General features: G+C 53.6%; 1 protein-coding gene across 10 annotated transcripts in view; it reads left to right on the top strand.

The window, feature by feature from the left end:
- The first annotated feature begins 3,517 nt into the window (after positions 1–3,517).
- Positions 3,518–16,386, top strand: part of KMT2D (lysine methyltransferase 2D) — a 42,068-nt gene continuing 29,199 nt past the window's right edge. For 8 of the 10 annotated variants that reach the window (XM_065524144.2, XM_065524142.2, XM_065524143.2 and 5 more), the window contains exons 1-15: positions 3,518–4,165; positions 8,416–8,501; positions 8,751–8,877; positions 9,031–9,254; positions 9,366–9,475; positions 9,643–9,805; positions 10,139–10,304; positions 10,454–10,568; positions 10,703–10,860; positions 11,066–11,211; positions 11,351–12,943; positions 13,039–14,147; positions 14,609–14,722; positions 15,058–15,168; positions 15,762–15,866. In XM_065524144.2, the coding sequence (XP_065380216.1) occupies positions 8,453–8,501; positions 8,751–8,877; positions 9,031–9,254; positions 9,366–9,475; positions 9,643–9,805; positions 10,139–10,304; positions 10,454–10,568; positions 10,703–10,860; positions 11,066–11,211; positions 11,351–12,943; positions 13,039–14,147; positions 14,609–14,722; positions 15,058–15,168; positions 15,762–15,866 (4,290 nt within the window). In that variant the 5' untranslated portion in view covers positions 3,518–4,165; positions 8,416–8,452. The remainder of the gene's footprint in view (positions 4,166–8,415; positions 8,502–8,750; positions 8,878–9,030; positions 9,255–9,365; positions 9,476–9,642; positions 9,806–10,138; positions 10,305–10,453; positions 10,569–10,702; positions 10,861–11,065; positions 11,212–11,350; positions 12,944–13,038; positions 14,148–14,608; positions 14,723–15,057; positions 15,169–15,761; positions 15,867–16,386) is intronic. The other 2 variants (XM_074006778.1, XM_065524141.2) reach the window with 1 other exon arrangement.

Here is a 16,386-nt window from a genome sequence, read left to right as displayed (position 1 = left end):
CCTTTGGTGGTCTACTTTTTTCAGGTGTCAAAGGCTATTGGTTCTGCTTTTATGGACCTACCACCTCAGTAGGATTGATATTTCAGCTAGGAAAGTTTGGTCCTGTTTGCCTCCGCTTTTCTTGATCCCCACCCTGCCACCAGCATGATTGCCTAACTAGTCTAATACCTCCTCCAAGGACGTGTAAGGGTTACTTTAATGGTAGATCTTCACAGGGAAGGTACAGACCTCTTCTGACAACTGGGGGAGCCCGAGGTACCTGTCAATGTACTTACTTGGGAAGGATTGACAGAACCTAGATGTGATTTTTAGCTGTGACTTTGTCAGTGCCTGGCTCCAGGCTTACAGTGGGGATATGGCTTGTCATGCTGATTTTCAAAAGTCCTGACAGCTGCTTTTGCTTTTCTGATCCAGCATCTAAAAAGAAATAAGGGCTGCTAGAAGAAACATACTCCAAACAACAATCTCACTGGCTTAGGAGGTTCTGGGAGGTCACTAACCTCTCTCCTTATACTAAAATTAAGTCCTTTTGCACATCTGACCTGGGATACTCATTACAGGGGCCTACTTTCCTGCTGCCATTTTCACGAGGTCTGGGGTAGACTTAGAAACATGTGAAGTTTTCTAGTTTATCAATAATCTCAAGGCGTGGGGACAGTAGTGATAGCGGTTAATAGCTCCTCCACTTAGCTGTGTGGCCTTGGGCAGTCACTTAACCTCTCAGCGCCTCCATTTCTCATTTATGAAGAGTGGCTAAGTGTGCTTCATAGAGTTGAGGTGAAAATTAAATGAGGTAATAAATGCAAAGCTTACTACAGTTCTTCACACCTAGTAAGTCCTTAAGAAATAGTGGGTGGCAGCCGGGCGCGCCTGTAATCCCAGCACTTTGGGAGACCAAGGTGGGTGGATAACCTGAAGTCAGGAGTTTGAGACCAGCCTGGCCAACGTGGTGAAACCCCATCTCTACTAAAAATAAATTAGCTGGGTGTGATGGTGGGCTCCTGTAATCCCAGTTACTAGGGAGGCTGAGGCAGGATAATCGCTTGAACCTGGGAGGCGAAGGTTGCAGTGAGCTAAGATCACGCCATTTCACTCCAGCGTGGGAGACAAGAGCGAAACTCTGTCTCAAAAAAAAGAAAAAAAAAAAAACCCCGAAATAGTGGGTGGCTATCTGTGTTATTACTGGAGGTCTTTCTGGTGAGGGTCTGCCTCTCCCTGCCTCTGGGTGCAAACCTGGGAGGGGCCTTCCATTTTCCAACTTGTTTCTTGGTTAACTTATTCTATTGTAACCAAAAGAGGTGTGCGATCACTGCTGGAACTTTTTTGCTTAAATATGTGTGAATGGTCAGTGCAGAAAGCATGATGCCAATGTGTGGCTGGAGTAGGACAAATCTAGTCCTGATCCCTCCTATGACTCTGACCAGTAGGGATTAAGGTCTCCTGCACTGTCGAATATAAAAGCATCAAGTCACATGTGGCTATTTAATTTCATTAAAATAAAAAGTTCCTTACTTGTACCACCTGCATTTCGAAGTGCTCGACAGCTCATGTGGTTAATGGCTACCATATTAGATAGTGTAGATTTAATCCATTTCTCTCACTGTAGAAAAGTTCTGTTGGGGCCGGGCGCAGTGGCTCATGCCTGTAATCCCAGCACTTTGGGAGACCAGGGCAAGCGGATCACGAGTTCAAGACCAGGCTGGCCAACATAGTGAAACCCTGTCTCTACTAAAAATACAAAAAAGTAGCCGGGTCTGGTGGTGTGCGCCTGTAATCTCAGCTACTAGGGAGGCTGAGGCAGGAGAATCGCCTGAACCCGGGAGGCAGAGGTTGCAGTGAGCTGAGATCGCACCATTGCACTCCAACCCGGACGACAGTGCAAGACTCTGTCTCAAAAAAAAAAAAGAAAAAAAAAATTCTGTTGGATAGCACCGTAAACCCTTTCCCCACAAAGCTGGCATTGGATCGAATCGGCCTGCCTCTTTCTCCACATCTTCCTTTAAAAAACTGTAGTATTATTTGTAATCCTAGGAAAAACGTGGCCTTTGGTTTGAATAATGGCTCAACTTCTGACTAGATGTATTTCTGTGGGCAATCTTACCTATTGTAGCCTTAATCTTCATCTGTCATATGGAGATAATTCCATGTAACTCATAATGAAGGTGAGGAATAACTAAGAATATAGAAAGTATCTGGACATAGTTAATTTGTCTCCTTTTGTCCACCCCATATGTGCAGTTGATGCAGAAGAGGCATTCCAATCCTTTCTCATCCAGACTTATGGTGGGGGGGTGGTGCCTGCAAAGAGTATGTTTTGCGATCTTGTCTAGAACAGTACTCCGGCCAGGTAGCAGCGAGGCTACTTCAGTTTACTAAAAAAGAGACAGGGGTATTGAATATCTGAAAGGACTGGAGGTGGGAATGGGAGCACCCTGAAAAGGAAGGGAGGCTCTACATTTGTTTCGATGGGGAGGTGTGTGTAGTGACTGTGTGGGCACCGACAGTCCTTCCTCACACGGGGGACTGGGAGCCAGGAGGAACGACTAGGGACTAGTCCAGTTTTCTTCGGGTCCCTAAACGTGGCAAGAACCCACCCTCTGCAGCGCCAGGCGCCGTACCTCACTTTCTCCATTTGCGGACTCCAGTTCCCAGGATGCTAAGCAGCGGCCAATCTCCTGGCTCTTCTTCCATCCCCCTCCCGGGAAAGACTGCCCCTGGCCAAAGCGAGGGGGCAGTTGGAGTTTCAGGGACCAATGACTGCAAGGGTATGGAATTAAAAAGCAGCCGGAGTCCTAGTTTCGCGGCCTGGGCGGTAAATGAAGGGGCTCCAGGGCCGCGGCAGACAGGAGGTGGGCTTCGTTCCCACGTGTCTGCCCGGCTGCCGGCCCGGCGCGGTCGGGGTTAACCCGGAGCGGAAGGATCCCGCAGCGTGTGCGTAGAACTGCAGAGTCACAGCCTTTCCTCCGAGAGGGCGGGATCCCTCCGCCGCTCCGCTCCAACACAAAATAGGGCCGCCTCTTCTCCTTTCTCCCCCTCTCGAGTGGGGTGCCCCGGGCAAAAGGCCCCCCCGGATCTCGCGCCGAAGGCTTCACGAATCTTCACGACCGCTGCCCAGCTCTCGGGCCAGGAAATAGCCCCTTCGCAGGAACCACCCTACCGGCCGAACAGGAGGCGGAGGGGGGGAGGCGGAGCGGCGCCGCGCTGCACTACTTTCCTCTCCGGTTGCAAATGGCTGCCTCGTTCCCCACTTTCCGCTCAGTTTCCTGACCCCCCGGTGCCGGGAGCCGGGGTTGGGCCATGCACCTCTAGGCCCCCTGCGATCACAGTCAGCCGGGGGTCGAGGGGGTGCCACCGACCAAAGCCGGCCAGGCCGGGGGCGGGGCAGCTCCCGAGGCCAGAGGGGAAGGGAGGCGAGCGCAGGGCCTGGAGCGGCCGGAGGGGAGCGGGCAGAGGGCTCGCACCGCCCGCCCCTTCCTCTTCCTCGCCCACCTAGCCTCCTCCCTTCCCCGGGGGGAGCAGAAGGTGGGGGGCTCGAAGCCGCCGAGGGTGAGCGCTCGGGGTCGAGAAGCCCGGCGCTGGGTGTGTGTCAGGTTCAGCCCCGCGGCCCCGCCGGCCCCGCGTCGCCGTAGCTCGCGCGGCCCCGGGCGCCGGCCGGGGCGGGGAGAGGGGCTCGGCGCTCCTGCGAGGGTCTCACGTTCCATCCGGGCCAGGCGCGGGGCGGCGCGGCATTCCTTCCGGGCTGCTGGGGAGGCGCCTCGACGTTCCATCTGGAGAGCCTCGACGTTCCGCCCGAGCCCGGCGCGGGCGGCCGGGGCGCTGGCCGGGCCCTAGGACTAAGAGGCCGCCCGGCGACGCGGATGCGGAGCCTGCTCGCCCAAGATCAAAGCCACCGGTGCTCTCTTTGTGTCCGCTCGGGATTCGCCGCCCTGGGGCTGTCCATGGAAACCTAAACTGCTGGAACCTGAGGCAGAGAACCCCTCTTTGGCTTCTTGCTGTTTTTTGTGGGGGGAGGGTGGCCACTCCGACCTGGATTTACCGTTCTTGGCCCCCCTAAGCCCCCCCGTGCGGGGGGCGGCTGTGATCGCTCTGGCGGTTGGAGGTCGGGGAGCGGCCCGGGCTCTGGCCATGTTCTCGGATGAGGATTTCTGGATCGCCCTGTGAAGAGGTGAGTGAAGTCCGCCCGGCCAGGGCCCAGAAAGGGTTGGACTGGGGGCACAGCCAGATGGACTATCTTAGCCGGAGCTGGCCTTTAGGTTGGAGAAGGGGGTGCCAAAGCTGGGGAGCGTTCCTTTGGCAGGGTCTGTCAAGGGAACCTGAGCCAGTCACCAGGGCAGAACTGAGGCCTGGTATCTTGGGGTGTGCCTCTTTAAAGACTGGGGGTTCAGAGAACCACGGGAGTTTGGGAACCTGGCCAGATAGCCTCTCTGCCTGTTTATTTTTGTGTTGGGGGAGCTCGACTAAAGTAGGACCCAGGCCCTGATGCCAGCACCAATCCCAGGCTGCTGCTGCTCTTCTCAGGGTTCCTTGTGGGCCTTGGGACAGAGCAACTTGGGATGGTGGGGGAGGGTGCCACTGCCAGGTCAGACTTATTATGCCAGTTGGACCTTAAGGTTGTTCCTACCGAGTTGGGCACCCAAAGCAGTCCCTGGAAAACTCAGGGAACCCCAGATCCTTCACCAGGCCTTCTTTCACTGGGCAAAGGGAGAGTGTGTGGAAACTGACTAGTTGTGATGAAGGGGATGGCTGGGGCAAGAAGGAGGCGGGGCTGGGGGCAGCTCTGGCCCTGCTGTTCAACTTTAAACTATCCCTGCCTGGCAAAGTGACCCCAGTGAGGCCTACTGCTGTCTTAGCCTGCTTTGCCTCCCCTCCTCTTGGGATGGATCTAATCTCTAGAGGATTATAGAAGAGGCCGTTGAGATTTGCTCCCTGTGAATGTAGGCTGCAAAAAATGGCTTTTGTCTTTTGCCTTCTCCCGGCCTGGTATGGAGAGCTGGCTGCTGTGAGTCCCTGGCCAGTCCTGCAAGCCCCTCCCAGACCTCTCCAACCCTTTTTTGACCAGGGATTGTTAACTGGTTTTCTGATCCTGTACCAACTGTGCAGAATGGGGTGGCCTGTAGCTCTCTGGAGGAGAAATGGCTTGATCAGAGCTCTTTTCTCCTGGAAACCAGTGATTCTACCCCTGGCAGAAGGTATTGGGGAGAACGAGTGTGTATGTGCCTGCAGCTTGAGCCTCAATCCTGTGGGCCTTGCTTGGGCTGGGACTGCCCCTCTCACACCTGTCATGCTGCCCAGCAGGGATTTGGCTGGTGCATTTTGCTCCCTCTATCTGCTCCAACATACATATGCTAGATTTCTTTGAGTCTGGTTTTGAAAAAGAGAAAATAGAGGTTTTGCCTTTTAAAGATTTCTCAAAGGTGAGAGGTGGCACGGGGTAGTGGAGTGAGGTGAGCTGTCAACCCTGCTCTCCACTCCTGCATTCTATGGAGAGTCCCTCCTGTTTGTCCTGAAACAACTTCCTTACGTAGGACTGCACCTTGTTAGCTGTGCCTGCCTTCAAGATGAGCCAGGGACACAGTTCAGAGGGTCTGCAGTGCCAGTGTTCCTTTTGGATCCATCTCGGAGGGCTGACCCAAAATGGGGGTGGGAAGAGGTGTGGTTTGAGTCTCAGGCTGGGAACCAGGAAGTCCTGAGTCCTACTGAAGAGCTGTTCACTCAAGGGCCTGCTGCAGCCTTACACCTCTCCAAGTGTCCATTTCCCCCTTGCCTGGGAAAATGGAGTGAAAGCTGTTGGTCTGGGAGGGAGGCAGGAAGGAGAGTGGGTTGAGATAAATCCCTGTCCTTTTCTTTGCTGTTTTGGACCTCTAAGGTATAGGACTGAGGGGTGCCAGCACAGTTTTACTCCCTACATCTGTACCTACTGTCTGGGATCTCTAGTTCTGTGGAGGAAGCCTGGCGAGACACTAGTCCAGTTTAGATCCAGGGAAAAAATCCTTGGTGTGTATGTGTGTGGGTTTACTGACTGTGAATGATGGGACTGGGTAACCTGGGGTCTTTGTTTAGATACGTTCAGGGGCCTGTTAACTGGGAATCAGCATTGGGATCCCGGTGCTGGACTTCAGGGCTGGGGAAATAGGGACTGAGGGCTCAGGCTTTTTGGAGGTGCCCCCTAGATTATTTTTGGTACAACTTGTATGACATTCTTCTCTTTGCTGCTTAATCTCTCATCTTCCATGGCCCCATCCATGGGCTCTGGCTTTGGAGGATGGTCGTAGTCTGTCTCTCAAGGCCAGATGAAGGTGGTTTCTTTACCTTCTTGAGCAGTACCAGCCTTACCAGCTGAGAGGACTGAGCTTGGGGGAGAGCTGAGGAATTTGCCCCTCTGGCCTTGTGTGAGGCAGCTCTCCTCCTACCCACTGTATTATCATTGTTGCCTTTTACTTCTTGATGTTTGTGACTCTTTTGGCCTCAACTTTGAGAGCAGAGCGGGTAGAGGATCTTTGGGGGTATGTAGTGGTAAGATATAGTAAGATGCAAACAATTAGAAAACTTTAAGAGCCCCTTGGACATTCTGGGTGTGGTCAGGCCTTGAATGACTGAATGGAAGAGGGGCCTGGCTGCTGCCCTCACCTCCATCTCCCACTTCCCATGGTAGCTTCTAAGGACTCCTTGAAGTTCTGGAGCAGCTTTTCTATGAGCCGGCCAGATGACCACCCTGCTTTCCTTTCAGGTGTGGTTGTGTGGCAGGTTTGGGAAAGAGAGATGGCTTGGGAATGGAGATGATGTGTATCAGGTGATGCTTTACTTTATCCAGTAGGTTCTGAGAGTGTTAGGGGAAAAAGGAATTTTCTTTCCTGTGACATGTCTCCAGAGGGGCATAGCCAGTATCTGGAAATAAAGGGTGAGTTCAGAGCAGGAGGAGTGATACTGTAGTTCTTAGGGAATTGATTTACTGATTTGGGGCACCTTTGAGGGTTCCCCCTTGTCTTGTTTGTCCCAGTCATTCAACCCTAAGTGGCTGACTGGGGTATTTGCCTTCCAGTTTGGGAGGAGAGGCTGTCCTTGCTAAGGGTGGTGTGGTCACTCTGGTTAGCCAAGAAGAGTGGAAAAGGTGAGAGATTAATTTATCAAACTTTTATTGTTTAGAGTTCTGTTTTAGGGATTTCCCCCACCTCACCACCACTTTCTTTAGGAACACTGTATTCTTCTCTGATTAAGAGAAAGGATTTATACTTCCCACTACAAGCTGCTGGCACTTATCCCTTTCTTCCTCCTCCTATAGGGTCCCTTTCCTATTCCTCATGTCTGTAATTATTGTTCTTCTCCCCCCCCTCCCCCGGCTGTGCTTAATTCCCTCTAAGGTCTAGGAAAATAATACCCAAAGGTGTAGGTCTCAACTTTTTTAGGTATAACTTTAGTGTGTTTCATTAGGCTCTGATACAGGCATGCATTTCTTAGAAGGGACAAGGGACCGTTATTCCCCACCCCCATGTATGTGTGTGGAAACCCTGCTTGAGGGAAGAGGAAGGAAGCTACTCGGCTCTGCTGTGCTATGTCCTGCCCTGTTTAGAACTCCTCTGAGTGACTGTATGCTTCCTGAGACTACAATTCCCAGCATGCTTAGCCTCAGGTCTGGCTACACATGCTCAGTAACTCTCAAGGTCCACTTCTGTTAACTACTAGGGATATCTGAAGAGGAAGGGCAGTTGGTGTTGCTAAGGGCAATGACCTGAGACCTTCAGGCTGGATGAGACCCTGAGCTCAGTTAGGGCACGGGCCAGGGGTTCGTCTGAGCTGGATTTAGGTTGGAAGTGGGTGGAAATTAGGGAGTTTCTTCTTTTGTGATGGTGATGTCCTCGTAGAAACAAGTGGCGGTGGGGGAGATCCATCCATAGCTAGGCTATAGTTCTAGTAGTGTGTTCCATCTCTTGCAGTGCCTCAGACTCTGCCTCTGGGAGAGGGATTTTTGCTGGACTCAGGCTTCCTGGGTCATGACTACCCCTGGGTTGGCAAGGACTGGCCTCTAGAATGGCAGCTTACTTGAGACTTGAAGAAAAGGTGTGGGAATAGGGCTCACCAAAAGCCAAAAACCCAGAGGCAAGGCAAACGGCAGTATTAGATATAAATGGATATGCTTCTAGTTGGATGCTATGGCCCCAGGAACTCTTACAGAGGAAGTGGGAAAGTCAAATGGATCCCCTGAGAATCTCTCCAGAGTGCGAGAAGAGGGTATGTGTTTATCTGCGGAGGAAGTGACCCTACAGGTTAGGGAGAATGACTTTCTTGTCAGTATGGGAGTTTGTAGTATGGCTTGCTCTGATGTCTGGAGGGTCTGGATGCCTTCTTCCCAGGATTCTGGGAGAAGTGCTTCTTGGGAAGACTTACTAGGCATATAGATCTCTTTCTTGGCACCAACAGGTCTCCCCGAGAGGGCCCTGCCCAGTCGGAGAGAGGGATGGACAGCCAGAAGCTGCCTGGTGAGGATAAAGATTCAGAACCGGCAGGTAAGTAGGACAAATTCTTTGTTTGCTTTTAGATTTCACAGGCAACCTTACATTTCTGGTCCTGGCCCAAGGACATGAGCTAAGTCTATGCAGCAGATAAGTAATGGAACAACTTTGTTCTTTGGGACAACAGTTGAAATATCATCACTCTGATCCACTCAGGTTTTGGATAATCTCATGTATCTGGTGAGTGGACTTTGTATTAAATAGGGATGATGACTGACACATGCTGTTTGTCTGTTTATTCAGCTGATGGACCTGCAGCTTCTGAGGACCCAAGTGCCACTGAGTCAGACCTGCCTAACCCACATGTGGGAGAGGTCTCTGTCCCTAGTTCTGGGAGTCCCAGTCTTCAGGAGACTCCTCAGGACTGCAGGTAACTTGTTTGAGGGCACATAAGGATTTGATTTGAGAGTCTAGGGCTTTCAAGGAAGAGAAATTAGGAAAATGAGTGTCGGGGAAGCATGGGCATGCCAAATCATGGGGTTGCTGGGGGCCTGGTGTGGTACTGATGCTTGTGTGTCCACAGTGGGGGTCCGGTGCGGCGTTGTGCTCTCTGTAACTGCGGGGAGCCCAGTCTGCATGGGCAGCGGGAGCTACGGCGCTTTGAGTTGCCATTTGATTGGCCCCGGTGTCCAGTGGTATCCCCTGGGGGGAGCCCAGGGCCCAATGAGGCAGTGCTGCCCAGTGAGGACCTGTCACAGATTGGTTTCCCTGAGGGCCTTACACCTGCCCACCTAGGAGAACCTGGAGGTGAGTGAGGAGAATGGGGCAGCAAATGGGAGAAGGACTGGGTAGTCCTGAGCCGGCGATCCTCTTTCTGTTAACTCTTTCCTTTCTGTTTACCTCTTCCCACCTGTAAAGGGTCCTGCTGGGCTCACCATTGGTGTGCTGCGTGGTCGGCAGGCGTATGGGGGCAGGAGGGCCCAGAACTATGTGGTGTGGACAAGGCCATCTTCTCAGGGATCTCACAGGTGGGGCTGGGGCCAACGGATTGCATAGGTGAAGGGTAGGGCTGGTGGGCTTCTGAGAGTCAGGGTGGAATGAGAAGGAGTGTGGGTATACTGGGGCAGAGCTAGTGCCTGAACTGTTTCTTTGGGGAGAGCTGGCTGACACTGAGGCTCTTTCTTCACCCTGGCAGCGCTGCTCCCACTGCACCAGGCTCGGTGCCTCCATCCCTTGCCGCTCACCTGGATGTCCACGGCTTTACCACTTCCCCTGCGCGACTGCCAGCGGTTCCTTCCTATCCATGAAAACACTGCAGCTGCTATGCCCAGAGCACAGTGAGGGGGCTGCACATCTGGGTGAGAAGTCCTGATCTTTGGTCATAGGGCAAATGAGAGACCAAGTGTGCCTTGGATTTTTGTACTCTACAGAGCACTGATCAAAGTATAGAATTATATACTGTTGGTCTGCCCCACTAAAATAGGTGTGAACTTTATGAGCACCAGGGGTTTGCCTGTCTCGTTTACCATTGTGTCTCCAGTGCCTAGAACAGCTGGCAGACGTTGGGCAGGCACTCAGTAACTTTGTTATTTGTTCATTCTGTGCCCATGGAGTGCCTGTTTTGTGTACGGCACTGTGCTGAGGCTTACAAGGAATCCATAGCTGACCTGTGGTGTCTCTACCCCCTGCAGAGGAGGCTCGCTGTGCAGTGTGTGAGGGGCCAGGGGAGTTGTGTGACCTGTTCTTCTGTACCAGCTGTGGGCATCACTATCACGGGGCCTGCCTGGACACTGCTCTGACTGCCCGCAAACGTGCTGGCTGGCAGTGCCCTGAATGCAAAGTGTGCCAAGCCTGCAGGTAGGAATGGAAGGGCAGGAGGGAAGTCTTAGGCACAACACAGGTTAGGGTTGAAAATGAGGGCAATCGGAGAAGACCTGTTAACATGAAAACAACAAAAAAGAAACGAGGGCAGAGAGGACACTGTAATGTTCCCTGTGCCTCTGCAGGAAACCTGGGAATGACTCTAAGATGTTGGTTTGTGAGACGTGTGACAAAGGATACCATACTTTCTGCCTAAAACCACCCATGGAGGAACTGCCTGCTCACTCTTGGAAGTGCAAGGTGAGTGTACCCTGATTCTGCCCTATTGTCCCTAACTCTGCCTCCTACAGCATTCTCTGTCTTGACAAGTCCTGTACTTTTCTTTAGTCTTTGCTGTCTGACCAATGCCTGTTTTGCCCACTCCTTTCCCTTAGGCATGCCGGGTGTGCCGGGCCTGTGGGGCGGGCTCAGCAGAACTGAATCCCAACTCGGAGTGGTTTGAGAACTACTCTCTCTGTCACCGCTGTCACAGAGCCCAGGGAGGTCAGCCTGTCAGCTCTGTTGCTGAGCAGCATACCCCTGTGTGTAGCAGGTAAGTGGTGTGGACTGACTGAGATTGGGCTGGCAGGTTGGAAGGACTGAGTTTGGCAGGGTTCTTCTTAAATTGAGTGGACTTTGAGAGGAGAGCCTTAAGGTGGGCAGTGTCATCCACAGCATTCGTGCCTCGCCCCAGTGCGCTCTCTAGGATTTGTTAGCTGGTGAGAGCCACAGTGCCTGCTCCCCTGTACCCTCTGCAGATTTTCACCCCCAGAGTCTGGCGATACCCCCACTGATGAGCCCGATGCTCTGTACGTTGCATGCCAAGGGCAGCCAAAGGGTGGGCACGTGACCTCTATGCAACCCAAGGAACCGGGGCCCCTGCAATGTGAAGCCAAACCACTAGGTGAGTAGGGTTTGAGGGTCCCTGAAATTCATCCCCTTTTATTCTGTGACAAGAGACAGTTTGTGCATTGCCCCAGACCCTGCACTTCCTGTGGGGTAGATCTGAGCTAGATAGGAGCATCGTGTTGTTGTGTCTGCAGGGAGAGCAGGGGTCCAACTTGAGCCCCAGTTGGAGGCCCCCCTAAATGAGGAGATGCCACTGCTGCCCCCACCTGAGGAGTCACCCCTGTCCCCACCACCTGAGGAATCACCCACATCCCCACCGCCTGAGGCATCACGCCTGTCCCCACCACCTGAGGACTCGCCCGCATCCCCGCTTCCTGAGGCATTGCACCTGTCCCAGCCGCCGGAGGAATCGCCCCTCTCTCCGCCGCCTGAGGAGTCTCCTCTGTCTCCCCCACCTGAATCATCACCTTTTTCTCCACTGGAGGAGTCGCCCTTCTCTCCACTGGAAGAGTCACCCCCGTCTCCTGCACTTGAGACGCCTCTATCCCCACCACCTGAAGCATCGCCCCTGTCCGCACCATTTGAGGAATCTCCCTTGTCCCCGCCACCTGAGGAACTGCCCACTTCCCCACCACCTGAAGCATCTCGCCTGTCTCCACCGCCTGAGGAGTCACCCATGTCCCCTCCACCTGAAGAGTCACCCATGTCTCCACCACCAGAGGCATCTCGTCTGTTCCCACCATTTGAAGAGTCTCCTCTGTCCCCTCCACCTGAGGAGTCTCCCCTCTCCCCACCACCTGAGGCATCACGCCTGTCCCCACCACCTGAGGACTCGCCTATGTCCCCACCACCTGAAGAATCACCTATGTCCCCACCACCTGAGGTATCGCGCCTGTCCCCGCTGCCTGTGGTGTCACGCCTGTCTCCACCGCCTGAGGAATCTCCCTTGTCCCCACCGCCTGAGGAGTCTCCCACGTCCCCTCCACCTGAGGCTTCACGCCTCTCCCCACCACCTGAGGACTCCCCCACATTCCCACCACCTGAGGACTCCCCCACATCCCCACCACCTGAGAACTCACCCACATCCCCACCACCTGAGAACTCACCCACATCCCCACCACCTGAGGACTCGCTTATGTCCCTGCCGCTGGAGGAGTCACCCCTGTCACCACTACCTGAGGAGCCACAACTCTGCCCCCCATCCGAGGAGCCGCACCTGTCCCCCCGGCCTGAGGAACCGCACCTGTCCCCCCGGCCTGAGGAGCCGCACCTATCTCCGCAGCCTGAGGAGCCACACCTGTCCCCCCAGCCTGAGGAGCCATGCCTGTGCGCTGTGCCTGAGGAGCCACACTTGTCCCCCCAGGCTGAGGGACCACATCTGTCCCCTCAGCCTGAGGAATTGCACCTGTCCCCCCAGACTGAGGAGCCACACCTGTCTCCTGTGCCTGAGGAGCCATTTTTGTCCCCCCAGCCTGAGGAATCACACCTGTCCCCCCAGTCTGAGGAACCATGCCTGTCCCCCCGGCCTGAGGAATCGCACCTGTCCCCTCAGCTTGAGGAGCCACCTCTGTCCCCTCGGCCTGAAGAGCACCCCGAGGAGCCAGGCCAATGCCCTGCACCTGAGGAGTTGCCCTTGTTCCCTCCTGCCGAGGAACCATCCTTATCTCCCTTGCTTGGAGAGCCAGCCCTGTCTGAGCCTGGGGAACCACCTCTGTCCCCTCTGCCTGAGGAGCTGCCCTTGTCCCCGTCTGGGGAGCCATCCTTGTCGCCTCAGCTGATGCCACCAGGTAAGGGAAAGTTAGTACCCTCTTACTCTGGAACAGCTGTAACTCTTCATGGCATGTCTGATCTAAGAGCCCTTCTTTTTTCTCTTTCCTTCCAGATCCCCTTCCTCCTCCACTCTCACCCATTATCACAGCTGTGGCCCCACCGGCTCTGTCTCCTTTGGGGGAGTTAGAGTACCCCTTTGGTGCCAAAGGGGACAGTGACCCTGAGTCACCCTTGGCTGCCCCCATCCTGGAGACACCCATCAGCCCTCCACCAGAAGCTAACTGCACTGACCCTGAGCCTGTCCCCCCTATGATCCTTCCTCCATCTCCAGGCTCCCCAGTGGGGCCGGCTTCTCCCATCCTGATGGAGCCCCTTCCCCCTCAGTGTTCGCCACTCCTTCAGCATTCCTTGGCTCCCCAAAACTCCCCTCCTTCCCAGTGCTCCCCTCCTGCCCTGCCACTGTCCGTTCCCTCCCCATTGAGTCCCATAGGGAAGGTAGTGGGGGTCTCAGATGAGCCTGAGCTGCACGAGATGGAGACTGAGAAAGTTCCAGAACCTGAATGCCCAGCCTTGGAACCCAGTGCCACCAGTCCTCTCCCTTCCCCGATGGGGGACCTCTCCTGCCCTGCCCCCAGCCCTGCCCCAGCCCTGGATGACTTCTCTGGCCTAGGGGAAGACACAGCCCCTCTGGATGGGATTGATGCTCCGGGTTCACAGCCAGAGGCTGGACAGACCCCTGGCAGTTTGGCTAGTGAACTTAAAGGCTCCCCTGTGCTCCTGGACCCTGAGGAGCTGGCCCCCGTGACCCCTATGGAGGTCTACCCCGAATGCAAGCAAACAGCAGGGCAGGGCTCACCATGTGAAGAACAGGAAGAGCCACGTGCACCAGTGGCCCCCACACCACCCACTCTCATCAAATCCGACATCGTTAATGAGATCTCTAATCTGAGCCAGGGTGATGCCAGTGCCAGTTTTCCTGGCTCAGAGCCCCTCCTGGGCTCTCCTGACCCGGAGGGGGGTGGCTCCCTGTCCATGGAGCTGGGGGTCTCTACAGATGTTAGTCCAGCCCGAGATGAGGGCTCCCTACGGCTCTGTACCGACTCACTGCCAGAGACTGATGATTCACTATTGTGCGATGCTGGGACAGCTATCAGCGGAGGCAAAACTGAGGGGGAGAAGGGGCGGCGGCGCAGCTCCCCAGCCCGTTCCCGCATAAAACAGGTGAGGGACTATCTAGCTGCGGGATGTGATCAGAGTTAGCCCTGTCAGAGGTATAGTCCTGTGTCACTGATACTTTCCCACCTTGCTTTGTGAATCCTATACTTGGAGATCCTTTATTCCAATTATTAAGGAGAAAATACTAATACATAGAAGGGACGAGTAACTTGCCCAGATTCATGATTACTCAGTAGTAGAATTGGGACCAGAAACTTGGTTCTTTCAAGTCACCGTTTTTTCTCCATGTCCATGTTGGCCACTCTTGGGAGGGAAAGAATGGGTTTGGGCTACAGCTATGCACTTGTTGATATCTGGGAGTTTGGCCTTTTCCCCTGCCCTGAGTGGGACTCCTGGGCTTATTACCTGTCTTACTGTGTCCATTTGTCACTTCTTCTGTTCAAGTGTGTAAACCCAACACACTAACCCTTGACATGCTCCTGTCATTGTCCCCTTCTTTCACTCAGGGTCGCAGCAGCAGTTTCCCAGGAAGACGCCGGCCTCGTGGAGGAGCCCATGGAGGACGTGGTAGAGGACGGGCCCGACTAAAGTCAACTGCTTCTTCCATTGAGACTCTGGTAGTAAGGAGATGCCTCCTATTCCTCCCATCCCCCGACCATGCTTTAGCACCCTCTGAGTCCTTCCAGTCCCTTGCATGCTTGAATACCTGCCTGCTTGTCTAGGGCCTGTCTGGCTGTGTCTGAATTCCTGTCCACTTGGCCCCCAGGTTTTTCTGAAATCTCTGCTATCAGGCTGAGGCCCAGTTTGGGAGCTGGGGTGTTCTGTCCGTTATTTCTGGCTTTTGGCCTTCATCTTAGCCAGGGGTTCACACTTTCTTCCCCCAACACCAAAGAGGAAAGTATTTTGGTGGGGGCAGATTTATCTGCCTCACTTTCTACAACTCTTTCCCCATCAGGTTGCTGACATTGATAGCTCTCCCAGTAAGGAGGAGGAGGAAGAAGATGACGACACCATGCAGAATACCGTGGTTCTCTTCTCCAACACAGACAAATTTGTCCTAATGCAGGTACCATACAGTGAGACCTGGCACACTGAACATTGTGTATGTTTGTGTTTTGATGAGAGAATTGATGGGGAAAACTGGACCTACTTTTGGGGATACCCAGCTAATGAGAAAACAGACCATGAATTAAAATCATGTTGTTCATTGGTTTGTCCATCCATCACATTTCTCTTGAGTGTCTCCTCTGAGCTTGGCACTAAGCTAGGAGCTAGAGAAATAGCAGTGAAAAAGTCTTTGCCCTATGAAGTTTATAGCTTAGGGAACTTACATGTGTCCTCACTTGAATAGTCTTTAAGCTGATAGAATTTTGTCACATATGTGATTCTCACCTGACCAGTCTTTACCCCATCTTATCTTCCTTTAATTTCTTCTTACCTTTACCCATGTCAGGCTTTATAAATTCAAGCAACCTGACTAGGTGAGTGAGGCATCCTAGGAAGGAGCAGGGTCCCTTGGTAGCTTACAGCGTCCTAATGCTGTGGGATGAGGTTCCTGACTCTCTGGTCGCAAATCAGTGTTGTAGCATCATAGTAGGCTGGATCTGAGTGGGATGGGGAGATCTAGTTGGACATTCGGGTTTCTCTGTGTTTCCCCAGGACATGTGTGTGGTATGTGGCAGCTTTGGCCGGGGAGCAGAGGGCCACCTCCTTGCCTGTTCACAGTGCTCTCAGTGCTATCACCCTTACTGTGTCAACAGCAAGGTGAGTTCGGGCCCAAGAGGTGTAGGCTGGGAAATAGGGTCAGTTATTTCTTACCTTAGTTCCTTGTCCTGGCCATACGACCTCTTAAAGTGGCCATTGGTCATAGATGTTGTTCATTAGTCACCAGTGGTTATCAAACTTTTCTTGGGGAAAAATACTTTGGAACTCATGGTGGACTTCATAGTTTCTTTGTGGTAGACCCTGACCTGCTGGTATAATTCAGTCCATTGTAAAAAATAACAACATGGCCGGGCATGGTGGCTCCCACCTGTAATCCCAGCACTTGGGGAGGCCTAGGCAGGCAGATCACCTGAGATTAGGAGTTCAAGACCATCGTGGCCAACATGGTGAAACCCTGTCTCTACTAAAAATACAAAAATTAGCTGAGTGTGGTAGCATGTGCCTGTAATCCCAGGAACTCGGGAGGCCGAGGCAGGAAAATTGCTTGAACCTGGGAGGCGGATGTTGCAGTGAGCTGAGATCGTGCCACTGCACTCCAGCCTGGGCAATAGAGTGAGCT

Source organism: Macaca fascicularis, chromosome 11 (genome assembly GCF_037993035.2).
Source record: "Macaca fascicularis isolate 582-1 chromosome 11, T2T-MFA8v1.1".
NCBI classification, from domain to species: domain Eukaryota; kingdom Metazoa; phylum Chordata; class Mammalia; order Primates; family Cercopithecidae; genus Macaca; species Macaca fascicularis.
This window is presented reverse-complemented; position numbering and strand designations above follow the sequence as displayed.